Source organism: Garra rufa, chromosome 2 (genome assembly GCF_049309525.1).
Source record: "Garra rufa chromosome 2, GarRuf1.0, whole genome shotgun sequence".
NCBI classification, from domain to species: Eukaryota; Metazoa; Chordata; class Actinopteri; order Cypriniformes; family Cyprinidae; genus Garra; species Garra rufa.
The window spans coordinates 35488947-35509924 of NC_133362.1; the positions used below are offsets into that span (position 1 = coordinate 35488947).

At 34.0% G+C, this 20978-nt stretch overlaps 1 protein-coding gene across 4 annotated transcripts in view; it reads left to right on the plus strand.

The window, feature by feature from the left end:
• The first annotated feature begins 13462 nt into the window (after positions 1-13462).
• The window catches only part of ikzf1 (IKAROS family zinc finger 1 (Ikaros)), a 33875-nt gene continuing 26359 nt past the window's right edge, over positions 13463-20978 (plus strand). The window contains exon 1 of one of the 4 annotated variants that reach the window (XM_073834175.1): positions 13463-13760. In XM_073834175.1, coding sequence (XP_073690276.1) covers positions 13463-13760 — 298 coding nt within the window. The remainder of the gene's footprint in view (positions 13761-20978) is intronic. The other 3 variants (XM_073834173.1, XM_073834172.1, XM_073834174.1) reach the window with 3 other exon arrangements.

The window sequence follows — 20978 nt, forward strand, 5'->3', positions numbered from 1 at the left end:
AGAAAACACCTAGAAAACACCAACTAGAAGAATCAACTTGACTGAAAAGTGCTCATATTAATTTACAGAAGTCCTAAACAGTGCTCAACTTACATGGCGTTGAAGAAATAAGATGTCATGCTTTGCATTATGGGAAAACGTTCTCTGTTTTCAGTTAGTTTGACAGCTGAGCCATGGTGGGAATAAAACCCTCTCTGTGGTATTTCCAGAGATGGAGATGTGGTTAACTGATAACTAACGTCCATCTTGTGGTCAATGAATAGGATTAGACTAGTCTTTTGTTTCTGGGTCTGAAGTGCTTTCTTTAAGGTGACCTTCAGCCCATCGCTATGAGCCCATGTAAAACAACGAGATGAGACAGACTCAACACAACAGATGTAAGTTGCTTAAACAGCTTCTTATGTTACTGAGATTTTCCTAATCATCTTTTCATAGTACGATCTTCAAACAGGCACCTGTAATGTCTGAGGAGTTTAGGGGTCATCTCATCTGTGATTTTGATTTAGAGCTATTCCTGCAGTTCAGCGGTAAAGCAGTGTGATGTGAAGCATAAAAGTTAACCATTTTTGCAGTCCATTGTCTATTGTTAATAATGTAGAGATGTATGAAGCACAGATAACACAGAAGTCACTTTCAAACCAAGCAACTTTCTGTTGACCAGCGGAACAAACCCATAAAGCCTGCTTGAACCTGTTGTGAAATCTGCATTAGAAAATTGTCACCTAAACACAGCTTTGAATTGTGTGGATACTTATTTCAATGACTGAATTTCATACATGAAAATTTGCCTGTCGGACCTTGCCTGTCGTCTGTAATTGTCACTGCAGTTGCATATAATTTACTGAGGCTAGCACTGACATGTTGTTTTTATTTCATCATTTTTGTTAGTTTCCTTGAAAAAGGATCTAAAATGTTAAAGTTTAAATGTAAATGACTTTGAATCATGAAATCTATAGCTGTAGTTCAATTTAAGCCATCATATCCATCAGGTGTTTATCTGTTGTGGTATTGATTTAGCATACAGAAGTGCCAGAGTCAGAATAGTATGTAAGATCATTTCTGCTACAGAAAAAAAGAAAAAGACACATGACTTTTTGCTTTTCCTAGTTATTCTGAGAAAATAATACACCTCTTTATTCTACACTCTTAAAAAGAAAGGTGCTTCACAATGCCATAGAAGAACCTTTTTGTCTAAATGGTTCCATAAAGAACCTTTAACATACGTGTTTCATAAGGTTTTAACATTGTGTCCCCACTTTTTTGTCAACACTGTCAGCCATTCATTAAAATGTTAAAAAATCAGGGAATATCAGAGGCAGTTGTCACTCTTAACGGACCCCCTTACCACATTCCAGCTCTGCAGAGTAAATAATGTGTTTGATAAGTTAAAATGACTACAAATTCAGGTTTTTGTCACCACTGTTGGATGTGTCACCTCCATCAGGTGATTATTTTGATAATATTTGATTATGATATTTTATATTTGTTGAGGAATTGTTGGTCACGTGAAAATGTAATCTGTCTTCTAACATGAGAATGTTTTGACATGTTAAAAATATCTTGATTATTTAATTGCAAAAAAAGTGATTGCAAGGTAAAAAGCATATTTTGAAAAAAAAAAAAAAAGAGAAAAGTTGTGAGGTTAAATCAAAGAATAGCTCAGAAGCTTAGTGCATGTCTGAGTAGAAAGTTTTATTTTTTTAAATATTGGACCATGATTTGTCCCACTTCTCAAGAATCAGTAAGACTTTAAAGAACTTTACTTCCAGAATAAAAAATTACAGATAATGTACCCTCTTGTCATCAAAGATGTTTTTTTTGTTTTGTTTTGTTTTGTTTTGTTTTGTTTTGTTTTTTTTTTGGTAAAAAAAAAAAAGTTTGTTTTTCTCCATATATTGGACTTCCAAAATGCAGTTCAAATGCGGCTGTGAACGATCCCACCCGAGGAAGAAGGGTCTTATTTAGTGAAAAAATCGTTTGTTTGTTTTTCAATTAATTGCAATTTATATACTTTTTAACCTCAAATGCTTGTCTTGTTTCTCTCTGCGATGAGCATGAGTAGTCTGTGCATCTCTGGTTCAAAACAGCAGGTCGAAAAACTCCCATCTTATTTACTACTTAAAACATAATTTCAAAATCGACCCAGTTATTGCAAAGTGAACATGCAAAGTAGATCAAACACCCTTAACAAAAAAGGTAAAACAGCAATGTAGGACGATTTTTAAATTGAGGGACAAAATATATCTATATAGGCTATCATTGCAGTTTACAAAAAAATGAACAGAGCCAGTAAAACTCTGATTTACAGATCAACAAATGCATTTTTATATCAGTTTTGCATTTGTTAACACTGTCGGGTAGGTTTTAGGTTGGGTTTGGTGTAGACAGAGCATATTTCCAACAAGATAGAGACTTTTAGCAACAGTCCCAGGATATTTGAACTCTGAACCCCCACAATACGTACCTGAAGCAACTTATGTGCCAGGGTTCACGTATTGAACCTGCGTCTTAGCGCCACTCAGTGGACATTTCTTTTTGAAACGACCGCGAAACGTGCAGTAAGATAAGTAAAAACGGTGCTGCTAAAAAGTACCTAGAGGCAGTGTTGGGGAAAGTTACTTTTAAAAGTAATGTATTACAATATTGAATTACTCCCTAAAAAAGTAACGATACGTTACGTTACTTGGTTACTTTTTATGGAAAGTAATGTGGCACGTTACTTTTGTGTTACTTTTAAAATCTGGGCAGGGCTTGCTTGTTTGTTTTTAATATAAAAAGTTCTATTTTTAGCAAATCGTCACCATAGAATTATAAGGTTCTATCTGACATTTTTGTCAAAATTAAGTTATTCACTTATATGTTATATTCTTATTCTGTGACAACTTATTTACATTATTTGATGTTTCTTTTCTAAGCTATATACATTTGGGGCCTTTTTTTAGAAAACAAATATGGTTCTATCTACAGAAGTCTATGGAACGCAAAACATTTGAAGCTCAATATCTCGAAAGTGCTCAGAATGCAGATAGAACCTTATAATTCTAAGGTGGCGAAATGTAAAAGCCTTTTTACACCAAAAGCTTCAGGCTTAGAGAAAAGTAAATTCACCACTGTACACTGTAAAAAGTTTTAACCAGTTTCAACTTAAAAACTTAAGTTCAGCAGCTGCCTTAACATTTTAATTTAAATCAATTCAAAAGTACAAGTCATTTTAACAAATTTTATTGTCGTGAGTTCAAATGACTTGTAGATTTAAGTTGATTTAACTTAAAATTTTAAGGCAGCTGCTAAACTTAAGATTTTAAGTTGAAACTGGTTAAAACGTTTTACAGTGTACAATAGACCGCAGAAGAAAAAATGTTAACTCTTCAGCAATAAAAAAAGGAAAACAAATGTCTTGAGTAGTTTTTGTTTATTAGTATGGATGAATTGGATCATCGAAGTTCAGCAGCAAAGACATCGGTTAAAAAAATGGGATTAAATACATAAAAAGGATATTTGTATGTAGTTAACATATTTAATTATTGCAGGTTTGCATTGAATTTCACTGTTTTAATTCATTTTGAGGAATACTGTATCTGTTTTTTTAGTGAGTGAGATGAATTAATGCATGTTCACATTTATTTTAGAACTAAAGTAGCATTTTACTGACAATTTCTCTCAACATGGGTTCAGGAGAGCTTTTAATCAATAAATGGGGGGGGGGGGGGGGGGAGTAACTGCCGTTATTTATTTTAAAAAGTACACTCTTAAAAATAAAGGTGAAATCGCAGCTTTACATTTACATTAGTACACCATATAACTACAGAAGAGTCAAGTTTTAAATAGGACAAATATTGAAACTCGTTGGTCATTTTTGAACGCGATGCTATTGGTCTAATAGGATTCAATGATCTATGCTAAGCTCTGCTAAAAGTGATATCGCCAGAACAGGAGAACGGCTGAATGGATTTCAAAACGGTAAAACTCAACTTATTAACTCGGGGGGGAGTTGGAGAATGAGCCTTTTTCCAAAAAAAGTGGAGTGTTCCTTTAAAGAACCTTTGACTGAATGGTTCTTTGTGGAACCAAAAATGGTTCTTCTATGGCATCAATGTGAAGAACCTTTCAAAGCACCTTTATATTTAAGAGTGCAACTCAGATATTTTCTTGTCAATTAAAAAGTAATGCATTACTTTACTAGTTACTGAAAAAAGTAATATTATTACATTACTTGCGTTACTTGTAATGCGTTACCCCGAACACTGCCCAGAGGTACATATTTTTATGACACTGGGTTGGATAAAATTAGTTTTTCGACCTACCCTAACTGTCTTGAACCGGAGAAAAAAAAAAAGGTTAAAAAGTATATAAATTGTAATTTAAAATTTCGGTAGATAAGACCCTTCTTCCTCGGCTGGGATCGTTTACAACCGCATTTTGGAAGTTCAAACTCATGGCACCATAGAAATCCACTATACGGAGAAAAATCCTGAAAAACAATTTCTTTATGACTAAAGGAAGAAAGATATTAACATCCTGAATGCTAAGGGGGTGAGTACATACATTTTTTTTTTCTGGAAATGAACTTCTCCTTTAAAGTCTCCAATGCTTTACCAGGTGAGCTCCCAAGCAAGTTTAACCACTACATCAGAAAGGCCATACATGAGCTGGTTATGTGATGTAAACGTCAAAATGTTTACTATGGTAAAAGTGTTTTAAAATCATAACATAGTATTGTTCAAGGAACCATGCAAAATGAGTAATTCCCTTATCTCCTAATCTTCCCCTAAACCATTTGTTTAAAAAGGAATAAACGTTGTTGGTGTTTTACTGCCACTAGTGTTTATTTCACCTGGCAACTGCTTCTGGAGTTTTGCAGAAATGTAAAGACACATTTTTCCAATGAGCCGGTTGATGTTCAGAAACCTAAGATAGCCATTTCCAGTAAACAGCTGTCTTTGACCTCAGCAAACGCAGCATCACTTTCTGTGATATTTAACCTCTGACTATTTCTCTTTTAGCCATTACTGCACCCCTCAAAAAGCCTCTCCAAAATTTAGATGCATGATCATTTTAAACCATACTTTTCTCCACTCTTCTCCGCTCCCTAAGCTTAGTCTTTTTCTTGTCTACATCATATCATTGGCTCAATTTTCAAGATGGGGTCACAAACATAATGACTGATTCAGCGACAGTCCTTTAGGGTCTTCACCATACTCGCTCGGCCGAGAGATTAATTTCCCTCCCGCCGCTTAGTTTTTTTTGTGTCATTTCCACATAAAGAGGCTAAATGTCAAGCATGCCTGACTCCCTCCAGTGACACATCCATTCCCGCAGATAATTACCATAAGGAAATTGATGCTTTAGTGTGCAGAGGGGAATTTAATTTACTCTGACATCCCCCTGCATAATGCATTCCCAAAGAAAGTGAGATTTTTCAGCCCCAGATTAAGAATTTAAATACAGCAGACTATTAACGTGATTACCAATCTCGAACATCGCCCACTTATTTAGGTAGTTAAACCAATTATGGATTACATGTTGTTAAACTTATAAATTAGAGGGTGTGAAAGCTGCTTAAAGATCCATGAAATAAGCAATAAGAGGATGTCTCTGTTCTTTGCTCTAGTACTTTGCTATTGGATAACTTAACATAATATGTTTATTAACTGTTGTTACTGGAAATGTAATAGATTACAGATTACAAGTAATAAATATTGTAACTATTTCAATTACTTTAGTATATTATATTAAGTAATGTAACTGAGTACATTTGATTACTTTTTGATTACAGCTGAATGTTTTCAACTGTTATTCATTCTGAAATATTTCAAGCAGACAGGGTGAACTTTACAATAGTACTCAAGACTGATTACTGTCAGACTTTCATAATCATTCATCCCTTGAATTAAGCTTATAATCATTTAATTTTAAAACACAGCCACTACTAAATCAGACTTTAGCATCCTTTTACTTTGAGATCGTTCTGAGGTTAAATACTGGTTTAAAATCATAACAAGATATAGTTATGAAAAACTGTTTTTGCCTGCAGTGTCTCCCCTTAAGTTACATAACTTCATTATTTTAATAGTAATTAGCTGGCAAATGTTCATCCAATCAGATCTAAACTGCATAGAAATTTTAGGCATTAGGCATCAATAACCTTTTTTTTTTTTTACAGCATTTATTAATCTTGGTTAATGATAATTTGTAAACATACTATTGTTCATTGTTAATTTATATTTGTTGACAACACATAACTAATGTTAATTTACAGAACTGTGTAGGGTAAATTCAGGTAAAGCGGGCTGTTTAAACTTGATTGTATTGTGCTCACAGGGTTTACACTTTCAGAACATAACGGCGGTTCTTAATTAAAGGGACAGTATTTCTCTAAATTATCAAATCGTTTTGGCTGATGGCCACACCTCAAAGGAGGATTGTGGAAGGTAGAAAACACTTTGACATAATATTTTTATTTGTAACTTATAGGTTGCTCACTAAATGTAAACAAACATTATTGTGACAGTTCCAGTTTTATTTGATGGCTGAATGTGTTAGATAAAGTGGGCCAGATTCAGGTAAAGTGGGCCGACCTTTAACCTTCAGTAATTATAACCAAATTCATTCAATAAATTGACATTCACTGGCTATTTTATAGTTTGCATGTATAATTTACTTTTTTAGAAAAAAGAAATGAGAAGTCAAGACAGAGACAGAAGAAAGGAAAGAGAGAATAGAAAGGAAGTCGAAGCATGAAGTTCAATCTGTGGAATGAAGAAAGGATGAGAGGAGAAAAATATAGATGTAGAATATAAAGCTTTAAAATATGGACACAATTAAAAATAGTTTCAAGTATTTAGAGAGCATAGACAGATTTTTATATATATATATACTGTACATGGGTACAATTTTAAAAGCTTCTCTTATTATTATTTTTATATTAGTATTTTTATAGTATTACTATTTTATTATTAGTTCATTTTTATCAATATTCTGAATTCTGCATAATCTGATATTCAGATTTGATCAAATTTATTCCAACAAAACATGTTTTTTCAGTTGTTTGGAATTTCACACATGAATTGAGATGTAGGCCTTACAGATTATTTATTTTACTCAAAACCTGTACATTATATATTTTTAGGGTTTGTTAAATATGTTTGTCTGGTTTTATGTGTTAATAAATCATGTGCTTTTAATTAATATGCAGAATAGTTTTTGATAAATAAGGGATGGCCCACTTTACCAGACCAGCTGGTCCACTTTACCTGAAAAGAAATTTTCTGGAGTACATGACCTCAAAATGTTTATTGGTATATTTCTAGCAAATAAGACTTTATATGTATTCAAATTGAAATTTTATAGCTGGTCCTTAAAGGAACACTCCATTTTTTTGGAAATAGGCTCATTCTCCAACCCCCCCTGAGTTAATAAGTTGAGTTTTACCGTTCAGCCATTCTCTTGTTCTGGCGATATCACGTTTAGCATAGCTTAGCATAGATCATTGAATCCAATGAGACCAATAGTATCGCGTTCAAAAATGACCAATGAGTTTCGGTATTTGTCCTATTTAAAACTTGACTCTTCTGTAGTTATATCGTGTACTAAGACCGGCGGAAAATGTAAAGATGCGATTTTCTAGGCCGATAAGATTAGGAACTACACTCCCATTCCTGTGTAATAGTCAAGGAAGTTTGCTGCAGTAATATCACGCAGCACATCGCAGCACAACGTGACCAACTGCATGCACAGGGAGCATTCCTCATTGGAAGTTACCTAGCTGGGAACTAATTTCAGTCGCTGCGTGATATTACTGCGCCTGCTGCGTCCATATTACGGCAGCAAACTTCCTTGACTATTACACCGGAATGGGAGTGTAGTTCCTAATCTTATCGGCCTAGAAAATTGCATCTTTACATTTTCCGCCGGTCTTAGTACACGATATAACTACAAAAGAGTCAAGTTTTAAATAGGACAAATATCGAAACTCATTGGTTATTTTTGAACGCGATGCTATTGGTCTAATAGGATTCAATGATCTATGCTAAGCTATGCTAAAAGTGATATTGCCAGAACAGGAGAAGGCTGAATGGATTTCAAAATGGTAAAACTCAACTTATTAACTCGGGGGGAGTTGGAGAATGAGCCTATTTCCAAAAAAAGTGTTCCTTTAATGTTAACAAAAGTAATCAAGAAAAGAAAAACATATACAGTAGATACCTAAATTACACATTTTACAAAAAGTGGCCCACCTGATTTCACTCTATATGTAATAATGGACATTTACATTATTAATTGATATTTTGTATTAGAAATTGTATAAGCTAATGCTGACATAGAAACATATTGTAAAGTATTACTGGAATTTCTCATATATATATATTTTACTACTTTCATTTAGCACCTTCAAAATATAACTTTAGCTTCCATGTAAAACATTTTAACACAGCAAATATTTTATTCTGAGCATCAGTATCAGTCAAATAAATCCATTAGAATCAGTCATACATATTAGATACCCAAGTGAAAATTTACCCTTGTAACACTGTAAGTCAAACAGTTTGGAGAATAGATGGATAGATGATATTTCTTTATTATTTAAATAACATCAGGGAAGTGCACTAACACACTGCCAAAAAAAATATTGAAATTATAGTTTACTCTAAAGATTATTGTTTTGTGTTTTATAAGAAAAAAACGAAAAACTTATTTTCAAAATGAAAACTTATTTTCAAAACATAATTTCAAAATGAATTCAATTTCATGTTTTACTAGCTATGTCTGTATGAAAATTGTTTCTACACAAACCAATTGTTTCTATAACATGAACAAATTAGACATATAGACATGAAAAAAAAAACTCAACATTTCAAGAATATAAAATATTACACTCTTAAAAATAAAAGTGCTTTAAAGGTTCTTCACAGCGATGCCATAGCATAGAAGAACCATTTTTGGTTCTAGAAAGAATCATTCAGTTGAAGGTTCTTTAAAGAACTATCTCTTTCTTACCTTTTTATAATCTGAAGAACCTTCTTTTGCCACAAAGAACCTTTTGTGAAACAGAAAGGTTCTTCAGATGTTAAAGGTTCTTTATGGAACCATTTAGACAAAAAGGTTTTTCTATGGCATCATAAAGCACCTTCATTTTTAAGAGTGTAGACAGAATTTAAAATTCTTAGACATTTTAGAATAAAAAATAAATAATTTCCCCCCAAATGACATGCTTCAGACGTTCTCAGCCATACCAGTTTGTGCAGAGTCATCTTGCACCTCTCTGGCTCTTCAAGTCTCCACTCTGCGCTAATGATTGGAACTAGAGCACAGTTTGCTGAGTCACCCTACACCAAAAGCATTCCCTCAACGCCGTCTCTGGAAATTAAACTGTCCCACTGTAATGTCACAGCCAGTTTTCACCCCATTTATTATGATATTAAAAGCAGAAAACTTTCTGTCTCTCCAGAGAGTCACTAACTTACACAAACCACAGGTTGTCCTAAAAAATACAAGTCCAGTTCATCCAGGGTTCCCGTTTCACCCCACACCCAACTGCCTGAAAAAGTCCTCCTGGAGACAGGAGATAAGAGTGGCCTCCTTCAGAACATGACTCAGCACCAGCAGCTCCTGAGATATGGCTACCTGGAACGGTCAATCATTTGGATCACTGGGAGCCAGAAAGACTCATTTATTACACCAACAGCCATAAGGGCAATGTACCGGAAACGTCATTTAAAATATAAGGGCGAAACATGGGAATTAAATAACCCTATTTGTTTAAGCCCCAATTGCGTTCTCATTATTTATTGACTATTTCTATAAATATTAATGCAAAAATTATATATTTTTGGATGATTGGTAGCAGCATTGTTAGTACATCCTACATTCTGAGTCTAATGATATATTTTAATAAAGTAATAGTGAACAGGTCAGATTGTGACAGCACTGTCACAATCTTACTGTATGTCAAAAGAAAATTGAAAATGAAAATTTTAATTCCATCCATCTATGCATTCTCCAAACTGCTTATCCTTTGTAGAATTTTATTGTTAATTAAAAAAAAAATGAAATAAATAAATAATAAAATGAAAATGAACAAGACAGCATACTGTTAAAATTAAACCCAAACTCTGTGCACCAAAATATGCAATATGACTTGGGTCAGGAACTAGCAAGTATGTGTGCTGCAGTTCTTCTGAACATTAAGTACTCTTCAAACATAACTGACAGGATGTACAGCTTTCATCTTAAACAACATCCGTTTTAATGCCATGAAGTGTGTTTTTAAAATCTAATTGAAATCCTAGAAGATTCAAATCAGTCGAGTACTCTTCATACACTCTTAAAAATAAATATGCTTTAAAAGGTTCTTCACAGCAAAGCCATAGAAGAACCATTTTTGGTTCCACAAAGAACCATTCACTCAAAGGTTCTTTAAAGAACCATATCTGTCTTACCTTTTTTTATAATCTAAAGAATCTCCACAAAGAATCTTTTGTGGAACTGATAGGTTTTTCAGATATTAAAGGTTCTTTAAGGAACCATTTAGACAAAAAGGTTCTTCTATGGCACCGTGAAGCACCTTTATTTTATAGTGTAGCCAGGTTCTTTATTGGCATTGATGGTTCCATGAAGAACCTTGAACATCCATGGACCCTTTCAAATGCAGAAAAGTTTCTTTACAGTGGAAAAAGGTTCTTTAGATTTTTAAAATGTTCAACCAAAAATGGGGAACCAAAAATTGTTCTTCTGTGGCATCACAGCAAAATCACCCTTTCGGAACCTTTATTTTTAATAGTGTATGTGTTATGTTTCCAAAACAATTAGATATAGATTTTATATTTTGCATGAATTGTATGTATATGGATCCCCACCTTTTTAACTTCAAATCTCTCAACAGACAACAATCAAAACCCCTTACCATCATCCTTCTTTAATGACATCTCATTGATACATTTTTGAAAAGATTAATGTATGTATAGACCAATTCTGTGTTTGCAAACAGTGATGACGTTTCTTGTGGGTGAAACTGGTGTCAGAAAATGACAGTTTTCTAGTGGCAGTCTATGAAAACCAATTAAAGGAATAAAAATGGTAATTCTGAGTTTATATTTCAAAATTCTAAATATATTCTCACAATCCCAAGATTATTTCTTTTACTACAACTCGTCATTCCCTCTTTGAGTTTATATTCCACACTTCAGGCTTTTCCGCCCTCTCAGAATGAACAAACTCGCTATTGTTGAGTTGAATCGAATTATAAAGTCTGAAATATGAGATATAAACTTGCAGAATTGAAAAAAAAAAGTCAGAATTGAGAGATAAATTGCTAAATGTTAAATGTTATAGATTTAAACAGTATTTCATGCTGTAACTGTAGGGCTAAATAATATGTTCCATGAACATATTGTTTAAATCAAATTTATGCTTTAAAAGAGTAACCATTGCAGGTTTCACCCATTCCATGTCCGTTTAAACATGTGCATTTAGCTTCAAGTGGTTTTTTGATGACAGTATTCTATAAAAATCATTTGCATTCCGATTCTGACATCCAAAGGCACAACAATACATTTTATCTCTTATTCCATGGATTTGACCCATTTCCCTCCACTTGTTACCAGTGTTTTCTGCCAACATTTTACGTAACAGTTAGTTCTGGTCCTATAATCCGTTGGGTCAAGCAGTTTTCCAAGAGTGCTGATATTTAGTATAACCTCACTGGGACTTTTTACTGTTTGTATTATTGCACTTATCTGATCACAATGCTCCAGACCGGAGCAGAAATGGAATGAGACGTGAACTTTCCACGGTCCATAGACTACAATCAATTAAAAGAGCAATTACTAACAGTTTTTATCCACGTTTTCCCCCTGTAAGAGTGGGTGTGGCCATTTGTAAATCTGCATCAAGTTATTTTTAGCTGTACAAAACAGCTTTTTTGCTGCTTGATATTGCAAATTGGTGTGTTTTACCATATTATTTTAATTTATTATCTTAATAATGAACACATTGGTTTGTAGTGCAAACAATTTTACTGTTTACTGCACGTTGTTATTCTTCTTGTTTTCTTCCCTATAGCGGCTAATGAACCAGAAATCTCATAGGTTTACTTCCGTGTGGAAGAATAAAGAAAGGTTGATAATCATGATTAATTTCAGATTTCATCCAATTCACAAAAAGAATCAGTTCAGAAGAATAATTTGTTTACAAATCAGACATCGCTAATGAGCAAAAATGTGACCCTGGTCACAAAACCAGTCTTAAGGGGAGACACTGCAGGCAAAAACGCAGTTTTTTTTATGCACCTATCAAATTTGAGATTTTGGGCTTTTTGGTTTTTCATAAAGTGTTTTTTCAGACTAGTAGAAAGAAAACACCAAAAAAAAAAAAAAAAAAAAACTGTTAAGTGTTTTTTAAATAGCACTTTATCTATTTATGATTTCAATTGCAATGCAAATATTTTCTCAAAATTTGTTTTTTCTCCTACACTGAGCCATAAATCTCCACTTCAGTAGCACTTACACACACCAAACTTTACATTTGTATTCCTGTCTTTATCCTGAAGGTTTTTAAAGAGGAATTTGTTCATATATCATTTGCTTGATTTTATACAACATTTTATTCCACCAAAAAGTTTTTTTCTGAATTATGTCATGACGAAATGAGATTTAAAAAAATTAAACAAGAATTTTGAAATTGACTTCAAGTGTTTAGATATTTGTACTAGAAATTTATGCAAATTAGCGCATGTTTCATTAAATAATGCCTCATTTGCATATTTAAACCTAACATTTTATAAAACTTGTAATACAAAATTTTTTTGCAATTATCAAATTAATCAATCAACTGGGTAAGCAAGGTGATAACTATTAGTTAATTATTTTACCCTATTCACCTAAAGTGTCTCGCCTTTAGTAGCACAGGTTTATTTGTAGCAATAGTCAAAAATACAAAATTATAGAAATTTGTTTTATGCCAATAACCATTAGGATATTAAATAAAGATCATGTTCCATGAAGATATTTTCTGTAAATTTCCTACCAAAACTTAATTTTTGGTTAGTAATATGCATTGCTAAAAAACTTCATTTGGACAACTTTAAAGGCGATTTTCTTAATATTTAGATTGTTTTGCACCCTCAGATTCTAGATTTTCAAATAGTTGTATATTTCCAATGGAAAGCGCATTTATTCAGCTATTCCTTAATTAACATATTTAAAATAATTTAAAATCATCTTGGGCCCCATTCGATAAGGCCCTCTAGTGGGCTCCGGCCCTTGCCCTACAGCAATTAATTAATAAAACTCTTTCTGTTTCTCATTAACATAGACATCATTTCACTTCTCATTTAAGAAAAGTATTCTTCCGACATCACTAAAACAGGTGACGTGAGATCAAGAGACCCCTGTCCCTCTGCGAGAAATAAATAAATAAGAACTGATCAGTCCACTGTCCTAGCCCGCCTCATCCCATCTCATGCATGGCTGCCAGTGATGGTCTACTGGGTGTCAGCTTTTATTGGCACGATACAAAGCGAAGTGCCAAGCTCTGCTGCCTCGATTCCCCGAGCAGACTCGGCCTCTGGAATAAAAGCTTGCAAAATGTCTCGCACGAGCACAGAGACATAGCAATGCTGGGCTGGAAGGAGGAAGTGCAGTGGAGAGGGGAGGGACCGCGCACAGAGTTCCAGACTGCTGCCGCGGCGCTGAGAACTTGTGCGCATGGAGCGGCGGGGGACAGCTGGAAGAGCTTCATACTGCAAACTCAAGGAATAGCAGGTAAATAACTCTCACAGGCCGGTCCAAGTGACACATATCACAGACTTAGTATTGAAAAGTTGATCAAAATTAACAGCTCAACTAAGCGAGAGCGAGGAGAACTGGCGTAATGGAAGTTTTTGTCCTGAACTCTAGCAGGTGCAAGCGCTTCAATCCTCTTGACATGGCGAAGGCGTGTTCGCTGAGCGCGTAAACGTAATTACTTTATTCGCGCCAGGGCTTCTTCATAATACGTTTTATTTGTAATTCATAGTTTTTCTTTGCTTTCTCTCCTTTTCGGTTTCAGTTCATGGTCTTTTTTTCCAGTTTTCCATATGGAAAAAGTTTCCCGATGTCCCAAACGTCAAGCCCGGCGGAATTTTTTCCAATCATTTCATTGCTAATGAAATTTAAATATACGTAATATACATTTTTTAATTATGCATTTTACTAATATTCTGTTTAAACACAACTTTGAACGTTACTTTCATTATCTTTCGATACGCACCTGTTGCTCGGCACAAAATTTCCTCAGTATTTTTAGCAATGTGGACTTTTGAGAAAACATTTTCTTACGAAAAATAAAAAGTCAGTTTTAATAACACATACATTTTTATCCGTGATACGTTTAAGGAAATGTGAGAAATCGAAAAGTTCGTTTCCTCCATCCAACTCTGGATGTATTCTTCAAAAATAGTTTCAAGGAAGAATAGTTTTCAGAACTGAATCTTTGCTTCCACTCATTTCACTTTCATTTCTACTCAATTTTTACTTATTAGTAATTAATTCAAAGTGGTTAAAAAGTATAATGAAGTGATCACAGCAAGCTGGTTTTACTTAGGCTAATAATCCGTAAAATTATTTTTGTGTGAGTTCTTCCCGCATTTCCAGTGTAAGTAAGACAGGTGAAAATGACTTACACGAATTGAATTCTTTGGTCATTTTTTCTCCGGTGATGCATGTGTGTCTTGAGCTTCTCTTTTGTGCCCTTGTTTGGTTTCATGTGCACTTGTTAGTGCTCTCGGCACAGGTCATATGTGCAACACAAGAGAAATGTATTGAGCGATTGTGTAAAAATACACGACGTGCGACAAACAAAAACACTTCTCACATTTGAGAGAATTGTTTCAGCAAACTTTCTAACTTAGAAACGAATATTTAAATGTATAGACAAAAAAGTTAGTTATACTAAAATTTGAGTAATTAACTATTACAAATATTATCAACCCCACAGGCCTTAATTTGTCGGCAAGATAGTTAAAAAATATTCGAGTACAGCTTGCTGCGTTTAATACATTTATTCTATCTTTTCAAAAAGAAAAAAAAAATGGTTTTCACATCCGTGCTCCGAAAATAACAGTTGCACAGTGTAGGTTTGTAATGTTTTGCGCTTAATTTAGTCAACATCTATTGCACTTTGTTTCAGCCGATTTTAATATCTAAAGCATATTGTACACGTTAATGTGGCACATTAAAAATGTGCGTCGAGAAAAAGATGATGAAGTGAATAAAACGAGTGCTCTCAATGGCAGTGTAGTGAAGTGTGGCCAGTCTAAATGAGGTTTCTAAAGTGAGCTTCTTTTATTTCTGTGAAAGCCTCAGAAAGCAGTTCCTGCATATTCATCTTGACAGATAGCAATCACTCTATCCTACGCCCTCAAATGTGATGAAATCCTCACTGATGCAAGACTGGCCAGTCAATGGATATCCCATTTGACAAAAGTTACTTAGAAAGCTAAACAGTGTTTAGAAGTTCAGCTCTCCTAATTAGAAATCATTATTTGCATAGTGTTTAACTGGCACATATAATCAATGTTAGTTTTATTTAGGCTATTCATCTATTCAAAACAGCTATGTTTTTTAATATTTGAAGACATATACATACATACATACATACATACATATATATATATATATATATATATATATATATATATATATATATATATATATATATATATATATATATATCGTATATTATATAATGTATATATAAAATAAATATATATGATACACATACACCTAATATTTTTAGTAAGAAAGTCATGATTTTCAGATTATTTATAAAGAAGAGAATTAATTTTGCTTATGAAAAGTGGTGAAGATGCTTGCTGAATTAGTTTACTTGTATGAAGCAAAAAATATTAAATATTCCTCAGGTGTCCACAAGTAACACTACTGGCATTTTATCATGTTAAAATATTAATTTGAAGATTAGCTTAATAAATACATAATAGACTGCATTTGTGTTAACATATAAACTATTTATTGGAACGTAGCATCTGTGTTTGAGTGAAACAAATATTTCTGTTATGACTTAAGTCAGTATTGTTCCTGCTGAAAGTAAGAAAAATTCCCAGAACTGTTTTGCATCCTTTGCAGATTGCTGTTTTATGCAAAGGAAAAAATTCCACCATTTACCCCGTGCAACCCTTCTTGACTCATTACTAGTGAAATGATGAAACGGCACTTGTTGCAAGTAGCTCTTTAGTTAAGTCATACTCACCTTTGAATGGCTCGAAAGGCAGCAATGGCATTTTGTCTGTTTAACGGTTTTGCAGCACCAAGTCTCCACCCATCTCTTCAACTTTTTTTTCACACTTAGATCTGTTTTCCTACCCTTCACACTCCCTTTCTTTTCACACACACACATAGGCACAAACACAGACGCACTAAGGGTGTCTTCAAAACCCACAGAGCTCTTCCTGTCGCTATGATAATGTGCTTGACTATGCTAATCTCCTGTCTTGACTGTGACCAGTGTCCTACACGCACACCGAGGTTTGACAACACAAGCAAAAACTGCAGAATTCAACTGAATGTGTGGATTGAGATAACTTTTTAGGATAGCAACACAATTTCTACACAATTTTTACTACCTACAGTATGTATAGTCATCAGCTGAGAGCAACTGGTTTGATACAAAAAGAAGGAGTATTTTTACACCTCTTCCTCCTCTTTGTCTACACCATCACTATTTCCCCTCTCACATCTGCTTAGAAAAGGGGGCGCAGGGGAATACCGTACACCGCTACCCACCCAAAACACATACACTCTACTTCTCCACTCCATAGAGCTTGTTCATCTGCCCCAGCTATGAAAAAAAGTGCATCAAACTTCAAGATGATGGTTAGTTTGTGGTATGTGTAATGCGTCACATATGATGCAGTTTTATTGCAGCTAACCCAAAGCCAAACCTGACCTGACTCTAACCTCAATCAACATCTTTTGAAAAACTGACAGTTTAATCTAGAGAAGAGTAGTTGTAACACTTAGGATTAAAAGTTTTCACACATGCTAGTATATATGACGAAACTTGTATTTACTAGTCGCCATCTCAACACTGTTTAGAGTAAAAAGGTTTCTCTGAAGTTAACTAGTCAAGCCAAAAATAATTCAGACAACGGATATCATTTTTCTTTTTCTTTTTTTTTTACTGGTGGGTGCAGGACACTATAGTTCATCTATGTAAGTGAGGACAGGAAAATAAAGTAAGCTTTGAGATATTACACCTAAAAATTCTTCATACAGTGGACTAGTACAATTGGGACTGACCATGTTTGTTACATACCTTTTTATCAAAATCTGACACTATTAAGATTTCTTGTCATATTTTCTTACCATTTTTGAAACTATAGCGAATAAACTGTGATAATGTGAGAAATGTTAAAGGTATCTGAAAAAATTAGGTTTAACTGTAATTGGTTCCGACACAGAGTTCTTGTCATATTTTATTACCATTTTCTAAACTATAGTAAATAAACTGTGATAATGTGATACATTTTGAAAGTGTCTGAATACATTTTGCTTTTAACTGTATATCAAAAGTAAATTTCTTACTGAAGTTAGCTTTTTATATCAGTTTCTTGTTTTAATGGTTTTCAAAATGAGACATATTTGCTATTATTTTAATCTCTAATCTGTTAATTATCAGTTTAGATAGTTCTTCAATGCTTATCTAACTAGGAGAAGAAATAAGCTGGGTATAAATCCCAGTTGTACAGATGGTGAATGTTATTCTGTGACATTGGTGTAATTCACATATACAGCTCTTATTAATTCTATTGAGAAAAACCTGAAAAAATGGAGAGAGAGAAAATATTTAACAAAATTTAAAACACTGTTACTGGTTCGTCTATTTTTCTTGTGTTGTGAGAGCTGTGTGTGGAGGGAGGGCTGTGTTGCGTTCAGTACAGCATTTTTCCGAATGTGTTTCTTCATCTATTTGCCCACTTGAACTACAGTCAAAGCTAAATTTATTCACACACCTTCAACATTTTTCACATTATCACGGTTTATTCGCAATAGTTTAGAAAATGGTAATAAAATATGACAAGAACTCAGAGTTAAACTGTGTCAGAACAAATTCATCTTGATAATGTCAGATAACATTGCCACTTTAATAGAAAGGATAATGGATTACAATCAAATAAAAACTCAGACAACTGTTAGTGTGACAATATTCAATCCTTTTTGTTGACTAATTAGCAAACAATGCTTAATTTGGTTCAGTCTGTGGTGTAAAAATGTCACATTGGCAATTAAAGAAAAAATACTTAAGCAAAACATGGTAAGGTCAAAGTGTCTGAATCATGTTGGTCCCAAATTTTTATCAGTTTTACTGGTAAACCACTGTATGAAGCATTTTTGGGTATAATATGTCAGTTTACTTTATTTTGCCGTCCTCACTTACATAAATGAACTATAGTGTCCTGCAACCACTAGTAAATGGGTACTAGTGAATCCTTTTTGGTTTGACTGTATGTCAGATAATGTGTTTTTAATGTGTGTTTATAGTTAAACTTTAAAATGAGTTATATTATAATTATTATATTTTTAATAATTAAAAATGACATTAATTTAAGAAGAAAAGGTTTATTATTATTTTACTGACAAAACATTTAAGTTTGTGTTGTAAATATTTTATTAGACCAGATAACATTTTAAGCTGTTATATGGTCGTGTTACAGTGTGCCCACCTATGGGGCATGTTGTCACATTTAACTTCCATTTTACCAGGGTAAATAAAGAAAAAAGTGCACATTGTAATATTGAAACAAGACCACGTATTTGTACACATTTGTGAAATTAGTGTGGAAGATACACACATACTCTGAACCCCAAGTGGGTTTACACAAACTGAGAAAGTCAAAAACTGCTCTCTCCTTTGCTATTACTCTATATGGAAAATGATCTGTTTCATTAAATGTTTTCATTATTATTATTTTTAAATAGTTTTTATAGTTTATAGTATTGTAAAAAACTATTTGAGGGTTTTGTAAGGTTCTGGAGAGTAAAAGTTTAGATGGATTTGTTAACACTTGAGTAATTACTAGTGGGTTACCATGATCTTCACTTTAGAATTAATTACACATGTAGCATGTTTTGAATAGAAAAGGGAACATTTGATATTTAATTTATTAAAATATTCATCCACGAGTCAAACTTTTTCTTTTTTTGGACTTAGGATGTCAGCTTAAACACAGTATTTCTCTGGTCATGTCATATATTTTTAATTATAATTGCATATTGCTGGGCCATTCAGGAATCAAACTGATTCTCCTCAAGAATTTGCCTGTATTTACCAATCCCATGTTGCTTTTGATGGCATAAAGCACCTCCTGGTGAAATCAAAGCCAGACCAGTGGCAAGAAACATGGAAAGGAAGCCAAATGCCTTCCTTCTAGCCACAATCTTACAGTGGCCAAATCTGTGAAGTGCTGAAAAGATTGTTGATGTCCCATTTAGACAGTCAAAGAGGTCTGTAAAGATCCATGAGCAGCTTCTTGGTCTTCATAACAGCTGATCTGATCTGCGATTTGCTTGTACAATATCAGTATTACTACTGATGTTGTGCAATAAAAAATAACATCTACTGTATTTTTGTGGAAAATACCATTTAAATATATATGCATTACATTTATTTTGCCATACAAAAAGCAGAATGATAATCAATGCAACGAGTCGTTTTATTTGTCATATGTGACCCTGGACCACAAAACCAGTCTTAAGTAGCACGGTATATTTGTAGCAATAGTCAAAAATACATTGTATGAGTCAAAATTATCGATTTTTCTTTTTTGCCAAAAATCAATTCGATATCAAGTAAAGATCATGTTCCATTAAGATATTTTGTAAATTTCTCACTGTAAATATATCAAAACTTAATTTTTTATTAGTAATATGCATTGCTAAGAACTTTATTTGGACAACTTTGAGAGTATTTTCTCGAATATTTCGATTTTTTGCACCCTCAAATTCCAGATTTTTGGTCGAGAGACAACTATTTGACAATCTTGAATCTGAGGGTGCAAAAAAATCTAAATATTGAGAAAATAGCCTTTAATCAAAAATTAAGTTTTGATATATTTACAGATTGGAATAAAAGAAAAATTTATAGTTTTGACCGATACAATGTATTTTTGGCAATTGCTACAAATATACCCATACTTAAGACTGGTTTTGTGGCCCTGGGTCACATATGTGCAGAAAATGTGTAAGAAGTGACCTTATCATGTCCACCTGCAATCCTTTATGATCCAATGAGCTTTAAGCCTTTCCGTTTCACACACTTTACCAATGACACCCAGGCACATGCACATTCGTACCTCACAGTGGTCACAAGCCCCCACCAGGGTTTTGGGTGTGCGAGCTGGTCATAAGTCTTCCGAGATGCCCAATCCCCAGGAAGACTGGGACATTGCGACAGACGGTAGGCCGCTGGTTTCCCACTATTTGTTCCAAGTGCGTGGAGCCATCTGTCATTAAAAACAGGAAGGCCTACGTCCCCCTTCTCCCAGGAGCTCTCTTCAGCTTGCTTGGCTATTTTCAGGAACTTCACTTCTCACTGTGTTGCTGTTGGGGCCGGGCGTGGGGCCCTAGCGGGAGCGTCTTGAAGTGGCAGCGAGGCCGAGGCTGTTGTGCCCATCTGCTGTGGGCCCAAGTGGCCACTACATTATTAATGGGGCCACGAGCGCTGGTGACTTCTCAGATATGCAGGCCTGGCCTGAGGAAGTGCTCACCACTGACTCTGTCTGAGGAGTCAGAAAACACTCATTTTGACCGTCCACTCTTGTTCTTTCCTCCATTTTTTTCTTGGCCATTTGTAACTTAAATGTACAAGGCTTTCAGTGTCATCCACTTTCAGTTACTTTAGCTGTGGCCAAACAGTCTGTTACACTGCTTGATATGGTAAACTGGTATTTGTTATCATATTATTTTAACGTATTATCATAATCA